Raw genomic sequence first — 18,700 nt, 5'->3', positions numbered from 1 at the left:
TAATCAACTAATGTAGAACAACAGGTCTGAATATCAATTAATGTAGAATTATGATGTTTCGCAATTTCGGATCTTCCAGTCAAGGGGACCAGTTAACGTTTTGTGTTCTGTACACTTGTCAACTAGAAAAAGTTGTTTTAGGACAACTCAGATTGTGGATCAAAATTCATAACAGGAGGATCTTGGTTTACCCAATTTATGGATTTGGTTGCTCAGGTACTCTGAGGGACCTGTAAGCATCAGAACCAGAGCCAAATGCCGTGGCATATTCTTCTCCGTTGCTGGAAATTCTTAACACGTATTATTAGGTACAAAATGTATGGCCACTGATCATGGATATTGGATGTCTTAGACTCGGTCCACCCACACTACATGTAAATTGTTTCTTTCGACGTTCAACTTTTCACAGTAATTTCATTTTATGGAGGGTCATCTCAATCCCCTCAAAACTCAGAGCTCTTCTGTGTTCTATGATCTATCCATCCCAATGAACCATGTCAAAGATGAAGGCATAAATGAGTTAGGTCAGTTGGTTATGGCACCCAAGTTCGAATATCTCCTTCCGTAGGTTAGATTAATTTGGAATAATTTCGACCATCGCTTGTATAAAATAAATTTTAAAAATCAAAACCATTGAATAATAACAAAAATCAGAAAAGAAACCTAGTCCGTAACAAAATTTGTACAGAATCAAGTAAACTAATGTTATGTATGCATCAGTGTCCCAGAAAGTTGACATTCAAGGGAAATAAATTAACAAATTGAAAGCGGGGAAGTTTGCTCACTGTAATCCGCTTTTTCATACCAACTTCTTTATAAAATGATAAAATGTTAAGAGTCGAATATCAGCAATTGGTCTTTGTAATCAATCTAAACTGTAATTCAAGAAAAGGCATTTCATATGCATATAATTTGATTGGCCAAACACCTACTTTCTTATAAGAAACCAATCGTAGCTGTCCTGTCCCATAGAGTATCCATTAATTCAGATTTGTAAACCTAGAAAGTCTTTGTAATTTGCTCTTATGTAGTTTGCATATTTTATATACATCTTCTTGTGCATATTTTAAACGATCAAGAAACACAACAATCATAGCCTATTGAAGGCAATTTAAATGAGTCTAGGTTCATCTTTCTTAAGACAGCAAGTAAGAAACAAGACCCACGGAAAATAAGTTTTAAAACACCAAACTTAGATCATCAAAGAAAGACAATGCTGCTTAAACAAGAAGCCAAATAATTAAACACGGCACTGCCACCATATTACTTACAATGGGAAACTAAAGTATGACTCGGAAACTTTCTGGACAAGACGTTCATTCTTTAATAGAAGATGGATTTTGTATCGATAATGTCCAAAGATTAACGTTCCTGCACATGGAGCCGATGACGTATAGCTTAGTTGGTAGGGTTATTCCACCTCCACCGTGTGGAAAGAAATTCAAAATCCCAACACCCAATGAATATTTGTGTAAACCCCTCTCCCCCAATCGCTTGTGCTTAAACACCGTCATGCATAGAGAAGAACTGGTGAAAGTGAAATGGAAAACTAAAAAAATTGTCCTCTTTGCTCTATTGCCAAGTGTCCATAGGTGACATTAGTTTCATTTCTCCGAATGTGATTCATTTATACAATGCAAGGATAACAAGACCAGTGTTGAAAAAGAAAAAGAAAACATTGACATGAATCAAATAAAATATTATTCACAATTGGAATGCATAGATGGGCAAACCCTCAAACGACCTTAGAAGAAAGCTCCTGACAGCGCTTTTCCAATTCATCCAACCTATCACCCCACTCACTTTTCACACACAAGGGCCTCACTTTCACATCCTCATCCACACCTTCCTCTTCCCCGTGGCTTCCCAGATAGGATGATGATGATGACGACGACACATTTGCCTTCTTCTTTTTTTTACCAATCTCTCTGCTTTTCTTATCAGCTGCTTTCTGGAGAGCGAAAAGCACATCAGACCCACTAATCATCTGCTTACCCTCTTGATTTTGCCTTTGCTTTTGCTTTTGCTTTGAGAGAATTGGGGTTGTGGGTTTGTGGTTGGATTTGAGTTTGGTGAGAATTGAATGGCCTAAGCCTCCGAGGTCTTGGCCTGGTGGCTGAGACTTGGCGGAGACGGAGAGGCTCTTGAGATTGAGAGGTGGTTTGTTGAGGTTCCGTACGAGAGGGTGGCATGGCGGTGTTGGTGGGGGCAGGTACGACACTGCCCACATTGCTGTGTGGTTTTTGGTACTCTGGGTTTTTTTCTTCTTTGCTAAATGGGTTGGCTTTGCTTTTTATGTTAGCCATACATATAATGTGGGTTGGGTTATCTTTATTAAGTGGATTATTTGATTGATCGATGGGTCAGGTTGGATCAACCCATGACTTTTTTAATAGAAAATGTTAATGGTTCATATCATCACTGTAAACCGAGCCTACCAGAGAACACCACGTAGTCATAAGAGACTGGGTCCCCGGTATACCGACCCGACCTGAGTTACTGTTGGGTGTTGATCAAAGCCCTCCAAGCCGAGCCTGACGGGAGAGTGTGAAACAGTGATCGGGCACGCGAGTACCAACCTAACCACTAGGATGCCGTGTATGCCCAGAGGCGCACTATTAGTCTGAAGGCACGATAAGACTCCTGTCAAATCAGCCACTCCACCCATCTAATACAATAGCTTAGCGATGGAAAAGGATTAGTTAATATACTTCACATCCAAAGTCAGGTGTCGCTTTACCACATGTTTCCCTGATGATTAGCCAAGTGGTGGAGAGGGATCAATTAATGTGCCTCCCATCCAACGCCAAGTGTCGCTTTGCCACCTAATACCTGTCAGACAACATGGTGATCAGAAGAAGTCATTTAATGTGGTCCAGTCCCACCAGGGGAAGGAAGATAAATATCTCCTCCTTAAATATCTTTGTCTCTCCATTTCTCTACCTATAACTCACTTCTTACTTAACCATCGGAGGGGGTTCAACTGGAAAACACCCCAATTCACTCCTATTCTGATAACTGTTCGAAGTGTGCAGGTCTCCTCCAGTAAGTGCCTCAACCAGGAGATTAGGTGTAAGCCCTAACCTTAGTCCATATTCAAGCCATTCACTATACGAGAGGGATACACGGTTTACAGAAAAATATTATCAAAATATATAAACAAGTACTTAAATTAAAAATATAAAGTTTAACGAAGTATTAAGTTTTGTTCATTGAATCAAAATAACGAATGCAAGTATGAGTTAGGATAGTTGGCTAAGGTAGTATGCCTGCTACCTTTGCACTTGAGTTCAATTCCCCTCTCCATATATTATTAGTTTAAAATATCTAATTAGAGTATCTCCCATTGCATATGCAAATTTTTGGATATAAAGTCACATTTACATTCCATTTGCATAATTATCTCAGTGTAAGTCTCAAAGAGAGAATGAGTGAAGGGAGTCATACATTCACAATAAGCTAGATTTAAAAAGAAAAAAGAAAAAAAGGAAGCAAGAACTCTTGTAAAGAGGCTTACTTCACCTAACCCACTTGCCTAGGGTTTGTTTAGTGGGTTGCGGAATTGAAAATGAGAGAGATTTTGTTCCTTAACAAATGAAAGTGTAAGTGTGAACGGACGACAAATCCCTCTCTCAAAAAAGCTAACTCATTAACTCTATCATAATGAATGCCATTGTTGGGGAAGGGGCAGGTTTAGTTTGAACTTTCGTGACCTTCCCAAATCAATAAAATTTGTGAACACTTGTCAACGCTCAATGAAAATGGCATTGATTTTCAAATTAGTGGTTTCTCTAATATTCCAACTATTATGGCACATTAGTAGTGAGTATGTGTGAGAAACCACCCATCCTCCCCTTAGTTTAAACTATCACTTGTATTCAAGAAAATTTGTGAACACTCAGATTTAACTCAAGCAAAGATTCAAGCAGAAAATTCTGATGCAACAAAGAAAGAAACGCAATGGATGTTCTTGTGAGAAATGGGAAGGGCCTACAAGACCAAACCAGTAATGATTGAATTGTGCAAATTGATGAGATAAACACGTCATTTTTGTTGATGGGATGGGACTGAGATCAAGTCCCCTTGACCCAAAAAAAAAAATAAAAGGAAATCAAGTCCCCCAATTCCTGCAAGTCAGTGTCGAGCAGATGCAACTTACAAAACCTAATAAATGTAAAATGTCCATAAATAAATAAATAAATTTGAACTGACTCAAAAAAAGAAAAGTAATAATAATGAATAGTCATGTTTGTGGCTTCAGTCCACTGAAGCCCCATGTGGATAATCCCAAAACCAACCAATCCACCCTCTTTTTTTTTTTTTTGGTCGAAACCAATCCACCCTCTTGGTCACTGATTTGGGCACCAACATTGTTACATGTCCCAATCAAATTGCTCAGCAATAAAACGAAAAAGTAATATTCCCAATCAAATTAAATATCCACAACAAATCCTTAGTCCATACATGCCCATCTCATGTGAGTTTGCATGGCCATGTCAAGTGGGGAAGGATTCAAAACAAGTACCCAGAAAAGAGGGAAAACCCAATCCACTTGCGTTTTCCAACCCTAGACACACCTATGCATATTCACATAAAGTATCGAATCTGAAAGATATGCTAAGTTCGAATTTCACATATGAACAAGAAGTTATATTGATAAAATAGAAAATAAATTGATTGTAATTATACAACATTATCTTAATTTCTCATCTTAAATTTTTGATTTGTAATTAAATTTTGAGTTATTTTCACGCATCGAAACGGAGGATTGAAGTTACATGTCAATGCCATGGAAATTTGGAATCTTGGTCCCTTTCCCATCTATTGGAATTGGACGAAGAAACCTTTCAATACACATGTTCTAAATCCAGCAAGTGGGCAATTCGCTAATAAAAACAAAAAAGTATTAAGAAAAGGGAAAACACTGTGTGTATTTGTGAAGACCTTAATTTCCAATTACTTTTAAATAATTCACTTTATAATGTGCCATCATAAGAAATTCAGTAAAATATTACAAATACAAACGAAAATCTAAAAATAAAATAAAATAAACCCAGCCACATGTAATTCCACATGAGAGGAACTGGGGCATCCTGATCCGTTGGCATGGCGCCGCCAAAGACAAATCCTAACGGATTGAAACTTTAACCGGGTACCTATCAATCGAGTCCATCCACGGGTTACCCAACCCGTCCCCGACCGAAATAGGCCGGAGCGCCCGCCAAACCGCGCTGTTACACTTGAAACCCGACCCGAATGCGATCTGCCAGACTCTGTCACCCCGCCCGACCCGGCCCTTGGCCTCCGCGTACGCCAGCTCGTACCACAACGAGCTACTCGAAGTGTTGCCGAAGCGGTGCAGAGTCATTCTAGAAGGCTCCATGTGCCACTCAGTGAGTTGCAGGTTCTTCTCCAACTCGTCCAGCACGGCCCGCCCTCCGGCGTGAATGCAGAAATGCTCGAACGCGAGCTTGAAATCCGGTATGTACGGCTTCACCTTTGCCTTGAACACCTTCTTCCGGATCAGCGTGATGAAGAAGAGCACCTGCTCGGAAAACGGCAGCACCAGTGGGCCCAGCGTCGTGATGTTCGTTTTCAACGAATCGCCGGCAACCGCCATCAGCTCGCGCGCGAGAGACACGCCGATTGTACCCTTGTCGTCCTCCCGCTGGTAAACGCAATTGTAATTCCTGTCGTCCGCGCCCTTGTGGGTCCGGACGGTGTGGACGAGTTCGTACTTGGACCGGGTTCGGTCCCGGCTTTTGTTCGACAGTAGAACCGCGGCGCCGCCCATTCGGAAAATACAGTTGCAGAGCAGCATCGACTTGTCGTTTCCGAAGTACCAGTTCAAGGTGATGTTCTCGGTGCTCACTACGACGGCGTAGGAGTTGGGGTTTGCTTTGAGGAGGTCCTTGGCGAGGTCGATGGAGATCAGACCGGCGCTGCAGCCCATGCCACCGAGGTTGTAGCTTTTAATGTCGGTTTTGAGCTTGTAGTGGTTGACGATCATGGCGGAGAGCGACGGCGTCGGGTTGAACAGGCTGCAATTTACGATGAGGATGTCGATTTCGCTCGGTTTGACTCCGGTTTTTTCAAAGAGCGAGTTGAGCGCGCCGAACATTACCGTCTCGGCCTCGGACCGGGCTTGCTCCATGGACAGCTGAGGCGGTTTGGATGTAATTCCGGGCGGCAAGTACGTCTCGTCGCCTAGACCGGACCGGTTCGCAATCCGGGTCTGGAATTGAACCGTGTCCTGGGCAAATGCGCCGCTGTCTTCGGTCATTTTTAGAAACGAGTCGACCGACAGCTTGTGTTGGTCGTCCGGTTTGTAGCACGAGAAGTCGACGAGGTAGACCGGTCTGGACCGCTTGGCCCAGTAGAGGCCGAGGAAGAAGAGGAGGACGCCGGAACCGGCGAGGCGGGTGGCGGCGTCGATGCTCTCGAGGCGGACGGCCTGGTTGGTCCAGAGCTCGGTGATCCGGTTCAACTCCAGACCGGTGAGCTGTATCACTACGGACACGAAGAGAGGAAGGATGAAGAGGAACAAGAGAATGGTGGCTGCGTTACAAGAGTAACCGTAGCCGAGCTTGACGTACTTGAGCTTGACGGACTGCAGGAAGTCCGGCAAGCGTTGGCGGATTTTGATGACGGCGGAGGACGAGTCCTTGAAAGCCATCTCCGCCGTCAATCTCTCATTGTCCATGTCTATACTACTATTACTACTAGCATGAGCAATATCCATTGATGAAATGAATTTGATTGTCTCTCTCAAACAATCACTCTCTGTGTTTTATAAAGCACCAAATTATAAGCACTGTTTCTAATAAGTCGAAGAGTTATGCTAGCATCAGTCGTTTGCGTGTGTGTGTGAACAAAAGAAGCGAAAACGAACACTGCTAGAGAGGGGGAGAGGGGGGTATGAAGTTGTGAAGATGAAGAATGGGGAAGGGGGGGGCATGAAAATGGGAATTAATAGTAAGGTGCTGCAAGAAAGCTGGAATGATGTTGAATTAATTGTGAGTAGTTCATAGAAGGAGAAGGATAGGCAGATAGCTCAACCACCGTTTGGGTTTAGACTAAATTAATGTTGGGGGGATATGTTGATGGGGGCAAATTTACTATGCGGCCCATGTGAGATAATAGAGAGAGAGAGAGAGAGAGAGAGAGAGAGAGAGAGCAGGAGGAGGAGGAGGAGGAGGGGAAGAGGAGACTAAAAGGTCCTTCTTCCCCTTCTTTTCTGAAAAGTTGCACATTCTTGACATTTCCACTTATGCAAATGTAAATATGCACTGCTTTTGGCCTTTTGGTGGGGGCCAATTGTTTGATTGTGCAATAATACTTGGAGGGTAAGCTATAAATTATATTAGTTTTATAATTGGTAATGTGGAAGATGTGGAAGGGGCAAATCGAGGGGTATTCTGGGGAAGTTGCACATGGGCCGGTGGCGACCCGGTGGGTGCAGCTGACTGACTAGCCATCAAAGAACATTAAATGGAGGGAAGAGTCAAAGCAAGCACAAGAAGCCGCTAAACGGTCTACGAGAAGAACCAAACAGACATTGCAAATGCAAACAACGACTGTCTCAATCTTCGCCACGTCTGCTGTGTTTTTTACTCCGTTTTTCCATGAATTAGCTAAACAACAATACTCTTTCTTCGGTCAGTTACAACTATATATCAATTTCCCACAAGGACTTCAACTCGGAGAATTAGTGCTAATTGCTAAACCATACTTTCTTTTTCCTATAAATATGAGATAATATATGGCATTAACACCCTCGTATTAATCAGATATTTTTTAGGGAGACTTTGAAAAAACACAAAGGAGAGAGAAAATTTGTAAAAGAAGCCAAAATGGACAAAATTGCCCTTATTTATATTTGGATTTCCTAAAAAATCCTTTACATTTGCATGTCTTTGATTTGAAAGTTGAGAGGTTTTTCTATCTTTTTTGAAAAAGTTTTGGCTTTTTCCAAAAGTGAATTTTTTTTTTTTGCTAAAACCTAAATTTACTTATTTTTTATGTATTGTTTGAATATGGTAATTAGTAGTTTTTACATATATGATCCTAGGAGAACGGGAGTATTATATCAGGCAAGGATTTTTTTTCCGACTTGCCATTGAAAGGATAGACTACTTTGACAATTTGATGACTAAACTCTTGATGCAGAGCAGCTCGCCTAATCCTTACATTTAGAAGATCAAATTGCATAACTAGCTTCTTTTAAAAGAAAATCCTTTTAGTTGTTTTCAATAAATTGGATATACATCTACTTTCTTATAAGAAACCAATTATAGTTTGTCTTGTCTCTTTCCATCGACGACTTCAGGTTTTGTGAACTTAAAAAGCTCTTCGAGCACGCTATGGGCATGCTAGACTGCAGTTTGAGTATTAAAAGAGGCTGATTAATTAAGGACTAACTTGAACTTTGAGTCATGTCATATAATTCATTCTTAATGTGACATTTTTTCAATCAAATGAGTCGCACCCCACAATTTACTATGAATTTGAGAAATTTTTGTATAAGTGGAGATCACTTTTTTGGATGTGGATAAAAGTCCCTTGCTCCCCTTGCACATATTATAATTTTTTTTGTAATTGAATGCAACTTTGATGACGGAAGCACTAATTACAGATGGGTGCACTGATGATAAACCATGAAAACTTGAAAGGAAAAGAAACTCTCCACCATGGTAAATTCATGAACACAACCAAAAATAAAGTACAGTAGCAACCACCAACACAAGCAAAAAAATAATGATAATAAAAAATAAAAAATCACAGTCCTATTTGCCTATCTTCTGATAAACAAGTAAAACTTCATGGAGTTAGATTTTGACCCTTTCACCGTAATGAATACAAGAAGAAATTAACAATTAACCCAAAGAAAATAGTAAAAAGTGAGTCATACAATATTGTGTTAAGAAATTTCCTTAATTAGCTTATGTTTTAAGAGCATCTCCAAGGGAGATGTCAAATATCAAATATCAAATTTAAATTTGATGGTTGATGTGGCAATTTGATATCTTACACAATTTTACACTTCACTTGATATGTCAAATTAAATTAATATTTTATTACATTTTAATATTGATTTATTTTTAATTAAAAATAAAAGAAAAGAATAAATAATAAAATATTCATTTGACATCTTTCTTTTCGGATGTCAAAAATAACATCTCAACCTCCGGCCTTCATTCAACATCAGCTTTGACACATTAGTTGGAGTGATGTGAGATGTTATTTCTAACTGTTAAATGTCTATGTGGCACTTTTACACATCGGTTGGAGATCTCTAAGAGAGACTCGAACTTTGACATCTCTTCTAATATTGAAAAGAGAAATTACTTTTTGCTTTTTCTTCTTTTGGCTTCGGCCATCCCCGTAACCCAAAAAACAAAAACAAAGATAAATTGCATTACACCAAGAACTATGAATGATAACCTATTATTCCACATAACTTCAACTATAAATTCTATAATCGCCTGCATATATACGTACATGTGTAATAATCCAAATCTGAATAGGAGATAGCATCCCACATCAAACCCAGATGTTAGCTGTTTTCTATTATATTTACCTACCCACTTTCACAAAATTTAGAAAAAAATATTATTTCCGAAGGTTACTTGGTTGAATAATTAATATAATATCACAAATTCAAAGCGTTAATTACTTGCCGGCAAGTGATTTTTTATTTTTTATTTGCTTCCAGTCACAGTCAGAAGAATAAACAAGCAAAAAGTTGTAACAATTATTCCTGTTAAAAGCTATGGTAGCACTCAGTGAATGGCACATAGACTGGCCCTATTTCATAAAAAAATTCCTAACAAGATTGTTTACTTGATCTTAGTCAACCCATAAGCTAGATTAACCAACAAAGTAAGGTAAGGTAATAAGTGCTTAGGTTTTATAATATACATTGACCAAAAACTAAACAGCTTCCCTAATCTACTGGGTAGGCAAAGATGGCCCGGTACTTTTGTTCTAAATTTAATACTGGGCCAGAGAGCTGAGATGCACAAAATCTGGATTTGGTTGGTCAATGTCCCCAAAAAAAAAAAAAAAAAAGAAACTTGTGCAGGTGATGTCTTCTTCTTTGGTACAAAAATTAATGGTGACCAACCAAGCGTGAGATATGACAAGTTTATCCACTGTAGCAGCTAACTAGAAACTAATCCAATCAATGACCAAGTGGAAAATTTGGGGACTATCTATTGCCAACTGTGACCTGATAACAGCATGCCATTTCCCAATTAATTGCAGCAGAAATCTAATAAATTGGGAGTTTGGTAGGGTTTGGCATCGGTTGTGCGGGTTAGGAGTTTTTTTCATTTATGGATAGGAAAATATATCATTAGATTCAGAGTTAATTAATTGTACATGGCTCCACATGTCGCGTGTTGTCCACGAAATGTTACACCATATGTGTTAAAATGCATGATTTGTTAAAGGTTTTAATATAAGCGAGTGATATCGAGAGAGAGGAAAATCAAACATAAGACTTCAAGTGCAAGAGCAAATACTCTTAACCAGTTAGCTACAAACCCCTTGGATGGAAGGAACGGTTCTTAAACATGAGAAAAATAATGAAACTATCGACAATATATGTGGTTCTTAAACATGACTTTCGACAATATATGTGGTTGGGTTGACATTATTGGTTTCAAATCGTGTTAAGCATGAAAGAGACCACATAATTTCCTGTCAAAACTTCAATTAACACAGGGCCACCTCCCGCCTACAAAATAAAAAATGCACAACTTCAAAGAAACTGGTCAATCAAAAATCTCTCCAAGCCAAACACCCTTCATTTTCAGGTCTAATCAGTAAAATGCCTGCCTGGCGAGTGGCCACTATCAACATGACAGAAGCTCCTGTGTTTGGCTTTACGTCCCCCTCCCCAACCGTCTAAGTTTTTTTTATTTTTTTATTTTTTATATTTATAAATAAAATAAATAAGTAACAGAAGCTTACGAGCTTTGACTCAAGTGGCATGGAATGATGAAACGGTTAAGGCATAAGAATCACATTATTTTTATTCAAGGGAAAAATTGCAACTCTTTTTGTTTTTTTGTTTTGGCTTCAAAGTGTCATATGATTGTCTCTTAAAATGTTCAACCTCCCATTACAGCAGCAAATGAAGAGTTTTCTCACTTCACCCTTATGAACTGAATGTAGTCAGCTTCTTCAAAAACGTTGACGGATTTCAGTTCATAGAGGCAGTTAAAAGGAAAAAGAATCTAGACCTCAATTTTGAGGGCTTCATATCTCCTTACTGCAGTTCCCTGTACATCGTATAGGGCTCAGAACTAAAAGTACTATAGGCCAAACAGATCAGAAGAAACAATGAAGAGATGAACCCGAAAGGAGAGTTTTATTTCCTGCACAGACAATCAAACAGTCAGTCAAGCATGCTCTCCGTGAAAATGCCCGCGCACACACACACATACACACGCTTGAGCACGCGCACGGAAAAAGAAAAGAGAGGGGTGATAACCTTGATCCTTCAGTAGTTTCTTCAGTTTTCCATACTATATCTTGTAAACCTGATGAGAAGTTTTTGTAGAACTGCAGCAATAGACATTTAGAAGACAGAATCAGTCAATGGCAACTTGTCCCTTGATAAATAAAAAGAGTGCCTAAAATGGTCTTGTTAAATTTGTGAGAAAAAGGAAGGCAAATTGAAGCAGAACAATAACAAATTTGTTGCATTTTATGGTTTTTGTTTCTATTCTTTTCCTATATCTTCCCACAAACTACAAAGGTCAAAACGAAAGTGTTGGCTTGCCTTGTGAAATTCTAGTGTGTCGCCGCCAGTTTTGCGAAGCTCTACCATGTGCACAGAAGGTGCAACTTCGAACACCTCAGTGGCTACAGAGAGGTGGCCCTTCCTTCCGTGTTTGTCACCTTGCAACTTCATCTGCAATTGTTTGGAATTAGCAAAGATATTGCTTGGAACTTCTAAACACAACAGGAAGCTTGTTCTGATAAGATGACTAGCATATTAAGTCAAGTCCGATAAAGAGTAAAATTCACATACCTTGTAGTTTTTCTTGTGAACATTAAACCCCAAAGGCTTTGCAGCTTCCTCAATTTTATTCATGATTTCATTTGCAGGGCGTTGAGAAGTAAAACGGGTTTCTCGTTTCACATGACCCTGTATAGTACGGAATTCCAAATGATCAGAATGCAGCAAATCACTAGCAGAATAACTTTGGGCACTATAAAGTATTATAAGGCCCATTGAGACTAAGCATGCTCTTAATTCAACAAAACCTAGAAGTCCCAAAACACCATTTGCCCACACCCTTGATTTTCTGATGATCCTAACTTTTACAGGGTTCCTTAGTTTCTGCCTGGCTAGCAAAATTGGAACAGAACATGTATTTCGCAACTATAGTTATAGCGCCGCATTGAAAACATTCATAACAAGAAATTAGGAAAATGTTATGCTACATACCGTTTGCTTCTCAAATAAATTTTCCAGATTGAAACTCTTTGACCTAGAAATAAGCTCAAAAGCATTCATTGATACAGGTTTCTCTTTCCTTTCTGTTACAAATTTTTCCTGCAGCAAAGAAAAAAGAGAGAGACTATTTTAGTGTGAAAACTAAAAAATAATGCGATCAACCACTCAAAATTTTTAAAAATCTTCTGAATAAATTGAACTAAAGAAATGCATGGTTTAGAGAATAAGTTGACTTCTGTCCAATTCTAACCTTCGAGTTGTCGAAAACAGCATCTACATCATCAAGATTTACATCCTCTTCCTCTTGAAACTGTGCTGGCTTGTAGTCTTTCTTAAACCATTCATTTTCTAAGATCTCGGGAATTGTTATCCGCTGGCACACACGCAGAAAAAAAGAAGTTAAAGAACACCTAGCCAGGCAAATCTTTAGTAAAAGATGGTATGCATTTATATATTATATGCCCATTCTCATATCAAAATGGCCTCAAATAATGATGTTCAAGAACGTATGTGCAGAAATAGCTAGTACTTATAGAATTTCAGCACTGAGAAAAGGTTTGGGAGCTCACTGTAACAGGGTTTGGATCAAGTATACGCTGTATCAGTTTCTTTGCACCCGATGAAAACCATGATGGACATAAAAATTCAGCTTTGCAGATCTGAAATTAAGAGTAGGCAATGCACTCATAAGTTAGTCATATGAGATTCCCATCATTTAAACAGAGGAAGCAAAACTTGGCTACATACTTTTCTGTACAGCCCTATAAGATTTGGTTCATCAAAAGGCAGGTAACCAGCCATAAGCACAAAGAGAATGACCCCACAAGACCAAATATCAGATGATGTACCCTCATAACCTTTGTTATTGAGCACCTAATACAAAAATGACAAATGTGAGAAATAGTTATAAACAATTAAGCACCACTGCAATGACCTATTTTCCTGCAATGAAAAAGCCAGAAGCAGATACCTCAGGAGCAACATAATTTGGAGTTCCACAGGCAGTATGAAGCAGCCCATCTTCCTGCCAAAAATACAAATAAGATATGATATAAATGAAACACAACATTACACAGTATCAACACAATGTCTGACTTAAATCTCTAATCAACTTAACAACAAGGAATTAAACATCATAAAGCTTTCTCGCAAAAGTTTCACTCACCCGCACTTGCTGTTCGAACGTACTCAGTCCAAAATCTGAAATTTTAAGGCGGCCACACGAATCTAGAAGAAGATTTTCGGGCTTCAAATCTCGATGGTACACGCCTCTGCTATGGCAGTAATCGACAGCATTGATGAGCTGCTGGAAGTATCTTCTGGCATCATCCTCTTTCAGTCTCCCATTTTTGGCCTAGCAAACAAAAGGCTTATAATAAGGGAATGCTTTATAAAGAGACATAACACTTGTGTCCACTGACCACATAAGTAAGAAAGCAAGAACAAACTACTCAAATAAGAAGAGTATTTTGTAACCCCAAGAATGTAGGTTCAAACAACAATTGCTTACTATTTCGTCAAAGAGCTCACCCCCATCAATAAACTCGAGAACAATGTAGATCCTAGTTTTGCTTGCCATGACCTATATTCATAATAACCCAAATGAAGATTTCAATAAAAGAATGCTGCTTGAACAAAAATAAAATACAAGTGATTGGGATTGTTGCTGATGGTACCTCAAACATTTGTGTAACATTAGGGTGTTTGATCAGCTTCATTGTTGATATCTCTCTTTTTATCTGTCAATATACAAAACAAATACAACAATTAGTGATCTTCGACCCAAAAAAACAATTTGTGATCGATGTCTTGTCTTCATTCTCATGCTGAGCACATGGTAAATAATATATATATTAAAAAATAAATTATTGAACAAATTTCATTATTCTTTTCTTTTATCACCTCACCTACCAAGGCAATAAAAAGTTATAAATAAGTATATAAAAAAATAAATAAAAACAAAATTAATCTTTCACTAACTCATGTTTGGCAATTGCAAACACAGATTTCTACTAAAAAAACTTGTAACCTCCCATCAAACCCACCATATTAACATGTCTAATTACCAAATACCAAACCAGAAAAATTCACATGCACCAACCACAATATTCCGCAACACAATGATCACCAGCTTCAACTAAACTGAATTCCCATCTCTTACCATAAAGCATTCGAGTGGGTCCCATTGCCACCCCATTCATAAGCAGAGATGCTTAAGGGAGAGAGAGAGAGAGAGAGAGAGGCATAGATACGTACGTGTTCGACCATCTTGTGCTTGAGGACTTGCTCACGGTCTACGATTTTGATGGCCACGCACTTTCCAGTCTCCATGTTCTTAGCAAACTTGACCTTGGCAAAGGTGCCCTCCCCCAGAGTTTTTCCTAGCTCGTACTTCCCAACCCTGGTTCTCATCCTCGGGGACTTCGCCGCCGCACTCATCTTCTCCATCCCCCGTCCGATCAAGATCACACGGTCCCGAGACAGAGTATTCAATGTTAAGGGGTCTACTTAGTATAAGCTGGTGTTTGTTTCAGCGTCTGCTGGCTTTGGGTTGGGTTGGGCTGGTTTGGGTGGCAACGAGAGCGCGCGCGCGCGAGAGAGAGAGAGAGAGAGAGAGTAGCATATGATGAAGAGATGAAAATGGAATTGGGAGATTACGGTGTTTTCGTTATCGTGTTGAGAACGTGTGGGGCCCATCAGAGGGAATGATAACGATGATGATGATGCAAAGCCACCACATGACTCCACCAATCAGCCACATGTTTCTGATATTCTCAAGTTTCCATGGCTGTCCTCTCTGCTTCATTTCATCAAAGATAATTGTCTATTTTTTCATATTTTCCCAAAAACACCCTTCTTTAGAGGAATTTTTTTGAGTTTCACTAAAACACCCAAAATAGGAGCTGAAATTATAAAAAAAACTCAACACCCAAAATACTTTATAAACACACTCAAAATTCATCATTACACACACTCAAAACCCATTTATAAACACACCAAAAAAATATACAATTGTTAACTTTGGGGTTGATTTTGGGTGTGTTTCTATGTTTAAATAGTGTTTGAATTTTTTTATAAATACATGTCTAGGATTGGGTTTATTTATAAATTTGTAAATTTTTTTTTACGCCCGTTGTTAATTTGGACCCTATTTTATTGGTCGCAGAGTTATTCGCGCTTCATCCAAACACAACAAAAATGGAAAGCGTAACTGACGCTTTGAATTAAAGTTAAACCTATTTATGGTTTGTGTTACGTTTCATCCACCATTAATTCATTGTAATTATTTAAAAGATAAAAAGTTGATGAGTGTGATCGTAACACCACATGAAATGCTAACCTAACTTTACAAATCAATCAGATGAATTATACGTATAATCTGGGAACCATCCTTTCATTGTAGTATTGGTGCTCACCCAATTTATTGGTGTTCAATTCATTAGTTTGTTTGGACCAGGGCAATAGTGTAATTGTGAGTAAGACCAGATTGCTAATTACGTAGGAGAGACAAAAGATGTTGATAAGCAAGACTTGAGGTCTCTCGTGCAATAATTGAGAAACGCGTCACTCACTCAGCCGCATTGACATGCAAAGGTGAAATTGAGATAATATTATTTTGTTATTTCATACTCATTATGGACACACGTCACGTGAGATAACTTTTTTACATAACAGCTTGTGATTGGTTGAAAATAACAAAACAATATTATCCTTATTTCATACAAGTGTTTTTCAGCACACAAATATATATGGATTCAATGGTTTTGACAAGGGGACTACTTTGCTTTCTAGGAAGCTTCCTATCTTTTCATCGAATGTATGCCTCCTCCATGTAATATATCTTATCATGTAACCGTCCAAACTGTGTCCACAAGTTTTGAGTGGGACTGTGAACCGTGAAATGTTTTTCTTGTTAGGCTGGTTGATCAAGACAATATTTTGTTGAGTAATTTTTCGCCAACTGCACCACAGTAGCTGCAACACGACATATTACCTTTGAGCATCGCCATTGAAACATTCGGTTGGTGTCGACATATACCAATTCTTATGCTATGCATGCGTTGGTTGGGCTTTAACAAACACACCCAAGGTTTTCTTTTTGGGTCAAAACACAAACCCTTTCTGCTTAGCCTTAAGAAACAAAACAATGCTTAAAGCTCAAGTTACAAGACCAAGCCCTAGCTAACAAAAATCTCATTTGGGCTTGAAAAATAACAGATGTATTGTTGGATCTGAAAATGTCCAAGTGATACACCAGACATAATTATTTGTCCAAGACATAATTCTCATGACTTTTTCTAACAAAGTGGAGATTAAATATCATTAAATTAAATGATTATCGACTTATTATAAGAAAGCTTGAGCTTTATGTCACTTAAGTCAAGACTTATGATCTCGTTACGGACTTTCTTAAGAGGCGAAACGAATATTTTTGGAAAGCAAAGTTGTTGTAATATTTTATACTGTATAGTTGTATGGTATACATTGTTGGCATTGCAGAAAAAACCAACCCAAGTTATGGCTGACAGGTTGAGTTCTGCTTTTGGGTTGCAACAACAAAACTTTCTTTCATTTTTAAAGAAGGAAAATGGGTCAAAAGTGTAAAGTGCAAGATGCAGAAGCAGGAAGGCAAGAGCTGGGAGCCACTCAATAGGTCCTATCTTAAAGCCCTGCCCAACTACAATGCATCCCAAGATAAAACCCTGCAATTTGAATTTCCAATTTGAAGGTGAAACCTTGCACAATCTATATCTATCATGTTGTTGACCTAAAAATTCCCATCAACATCCTGCACGGCATGCTACCTGCTAGTATATGCTATATTATATATTATATATATAGTCATTTTTATTGAGGGATTTATCAAATAATTTTATTTGAGGGACATTTTTTTGGGTCCTCTACGATTTTTTTTACAACGATTCAAACCATCTATTTTTTAAGTATACATTCATAGATTATCATTGCAAAAAATTAGACAAATCAAAACCGTTTTGACATCTAATTGTGTCTTACAAAATCAATGAACACGGTGTTTCAAGAAAGTACTAAAATTTCAATAATTCAATTGAGTGGTCAAATCATATTGGATTCAAGTGATTTTTTGTATAAATGATCTTTAAATGAATATCTACAAAATAGATGGTTTGGATTAGTGAAATACAAAATGAAGTTGTCCCTAAAATAAGCTTATTTGATAAATCTCTCAATAGAAACTCACTGTAAATACTATCGTAAATAAATGGAATATTAAAGTCATTTCATAAAAAATGCTATATTATACCTTCTTTTTCCCCCTAAAAAACCACTTAACTTTTTGTACTAACATGGAAATTGCACCTCAAATAAAATCTGAGGACGAAATTAACCTCGGCTCCCCCCGCCAGTTATGCCCAGCAAAAATAAAATAATATGTAAAAATAAAATTTCAATATTGCCCTCAGAAGTTTCTGGAACCAAACAAGCCTCTCGTCAAAGGAAAAAAAAGACAATGACCTATACAAATATTATATAATAATAGGGTTCATATCAAATCTACCCCAGATAGCTTCACAAATGCGTTGCGTTTCTCTTGATATATACGTAATCATTTTCTCATTTTTTTATATATATTTATTCTCTTTAACAAGTAACCACTTTGAGAGAAAGGCACGTCTGATGTTTAGCTCAATCCATCAGACTTGCTTGTTCTTGTATTGTATATGACTTGCAAAATCCAAAGCCCCTCACTGCCCCACCACCCCACTCCACCAGAGTCATGGGGCTCTTGCCCTCTTAGCTCCCAACAATCTCACTCTTGTTCTCAGGGTCTTTGTCCTTCCTCTCCCTCTATATCTTCACCACCCATCTCACTTATTTAATTCCACGCCTCCCAATCTGCTTCTTGTTCCTCTTCACCAATAACACCAAGGTATGTTCATTCTTTATATATGCTTTGTTGTTTTGTTCTCATGAAACTCGTACAAGTACGAGAAATGTTCTCTTGTAAGACTCTGTGAACGTAAGACTTTCTACCAACATATATAAGATGATATAGGGAAAATGTTCTCTTATGAGACCGTGTGATGGCAAAAGAGCATTATCATACTTATAGATTCAATAATTTATAGATGCAATTTCTCTTATTTCTTCTTATAAACAATTAGAATTCAGAGACGGAACTAGATTTTTACTTTTAATTGATTGTAGTTTGATGGGATCGAACAAGGAAGAGAAAGATGCAAGTTA

General features: G+C 38.2%; 3 protein-coding genes across 4 annotated transcripts; all 3 read right to left on the bottom strand.

Moving 5' to 3' along the window:
* Positions 1–1,575: 1,575 nt before the first annotated feature.
* LOC103332144 (death domain associated protein) lies at positions 1,576–2,302 on the bottom strand. The gene has a single exon (XM_008234842.3). The coding sequence runs from the start codon at positions 2,228–2,230 to the stop codon at positions 1,736–1,738; it is 495 nt and encodes a 164-aa protein (XP_008233064.1). The 5' UTR covers positions 2,231–2,302; the 3' UTR covers positions 1,576–1,735.
* A 2,631-nt stretch (positions 2,303–4,933) lies between these two features.
* Positions 4,934–7,246, bottom strand: KCS1 (3-ketoacyl-CoA synthase 1). The gene has a single exon (XM_008234844.3). The coding sequence runs from the start codon at positions 6,740–6,742 to the stop codon at positions 5,129–5,131; it is 1,614 nt and encodes a 537-aa protein (XP_008233066.2). The 5' UTR covers positions 6,743–7,246; the 3' UTR covers positions 4,934–5,128.
* Positions 7,247–11,013: 3,767 nt separating this feature from the next.
* On the bottom strand, positions 11,014–15,108 carry CIPK9 (CBL-interacting protein kinase 9). Of its 2 annotated transcripts, none has more exons than XM_008234845.3 (13): positions 14,729–15,108; positions 14,149–14,211; positions 13,983–14,054; positions 13,638–13,826; positions 13,443–13,496; positions 13,220–13,345; positions 13,042–13,131; positions 12,723–12,845; positions 12,464–12,571; positions 12,044–12,160; positions 11,792–11,923; positions 11,501–11,571; positions 11,014–11,384 (listed from the first exon to the last, which is right to left on the bottom strand). In XM_008234845.3, the coding sequence occupies exons 1-13, from the start codon at positions 14,918–14,920 to the stop codon at positions 11,378–11,380; spliced, it is 1,344 nt and encodes a 447-aa protein (XP_008233067.1). In that variant the 5' UTR covers positions 14,921–15,108; the 3' UTR covers positions 11,014–11,377. The 2 variants fall into 2 exon arrangements, with proteins under 2 accessions (XP_008233067.1, XP_008233068.1); XM_008234846.3 differs by having other exon boundaries at positions 14,003–14,054; positions 14,729–15,099.
* Between the last annotated feature and the right edge of the window lie 3,592 nt (positions 15,109–18,700).

The sequence above is a fragment of the Prunus mume genome, linkage group LG5, assembly GCF_029339155.1.
Source record: "Prunus mume cultivar Tortuosa linkage group LG5, ASM2933915v1, whole genome shotgun sequence".
NCBI lineage: Eukaryota > Viridiplantae > Streptophyta > Magnoliopsida > Rosales > Rosaceae > Prunus > Prunus mume.
Note: the sequence above shows the minus strand (reverse complement) of the source record. Positions and strands in the feature narration are given on the sequence as shown.

Bases quoted from the DNA above. Each gene is read 5' to 3' on its own strand.
- CIPK9 (XM_008234845.3), bottom strand. From the start codon at position 14,920: ATGGAGAAGATGAGTGCGGCGGCGAAGTCCCCGAGGATGAGAACCAGG. The intron at 12,572-12,722 runs GTTAGAATTGGA...TCTTTGCTGCAG, and splicing joins CTGTTTTCGACAACTCGAAG to GAAAAATTTGTAACAGAAAG. The intron at 11,572-11,791 runs GCAAGCCAACAC...CTATTGCTGCAG, and splicing joins ACACACTAGAATTTCACAAG to TTCTACAAAAACTTCTCATC.
- KCS1 (XM_008234844.3), bottom strand. From the start codon at position 6,742: ATGGATATTGCTCATGCTAGTAGTAATAGTAGTATAGACATGGACAAT.
- LOC103332144 (XM_008234842.3), bottom strand. From the start codon at position 2,230: ATGTGGGCAGTGTCGTACCTGCCCCCACCAACACCGCCATGCCACCCT.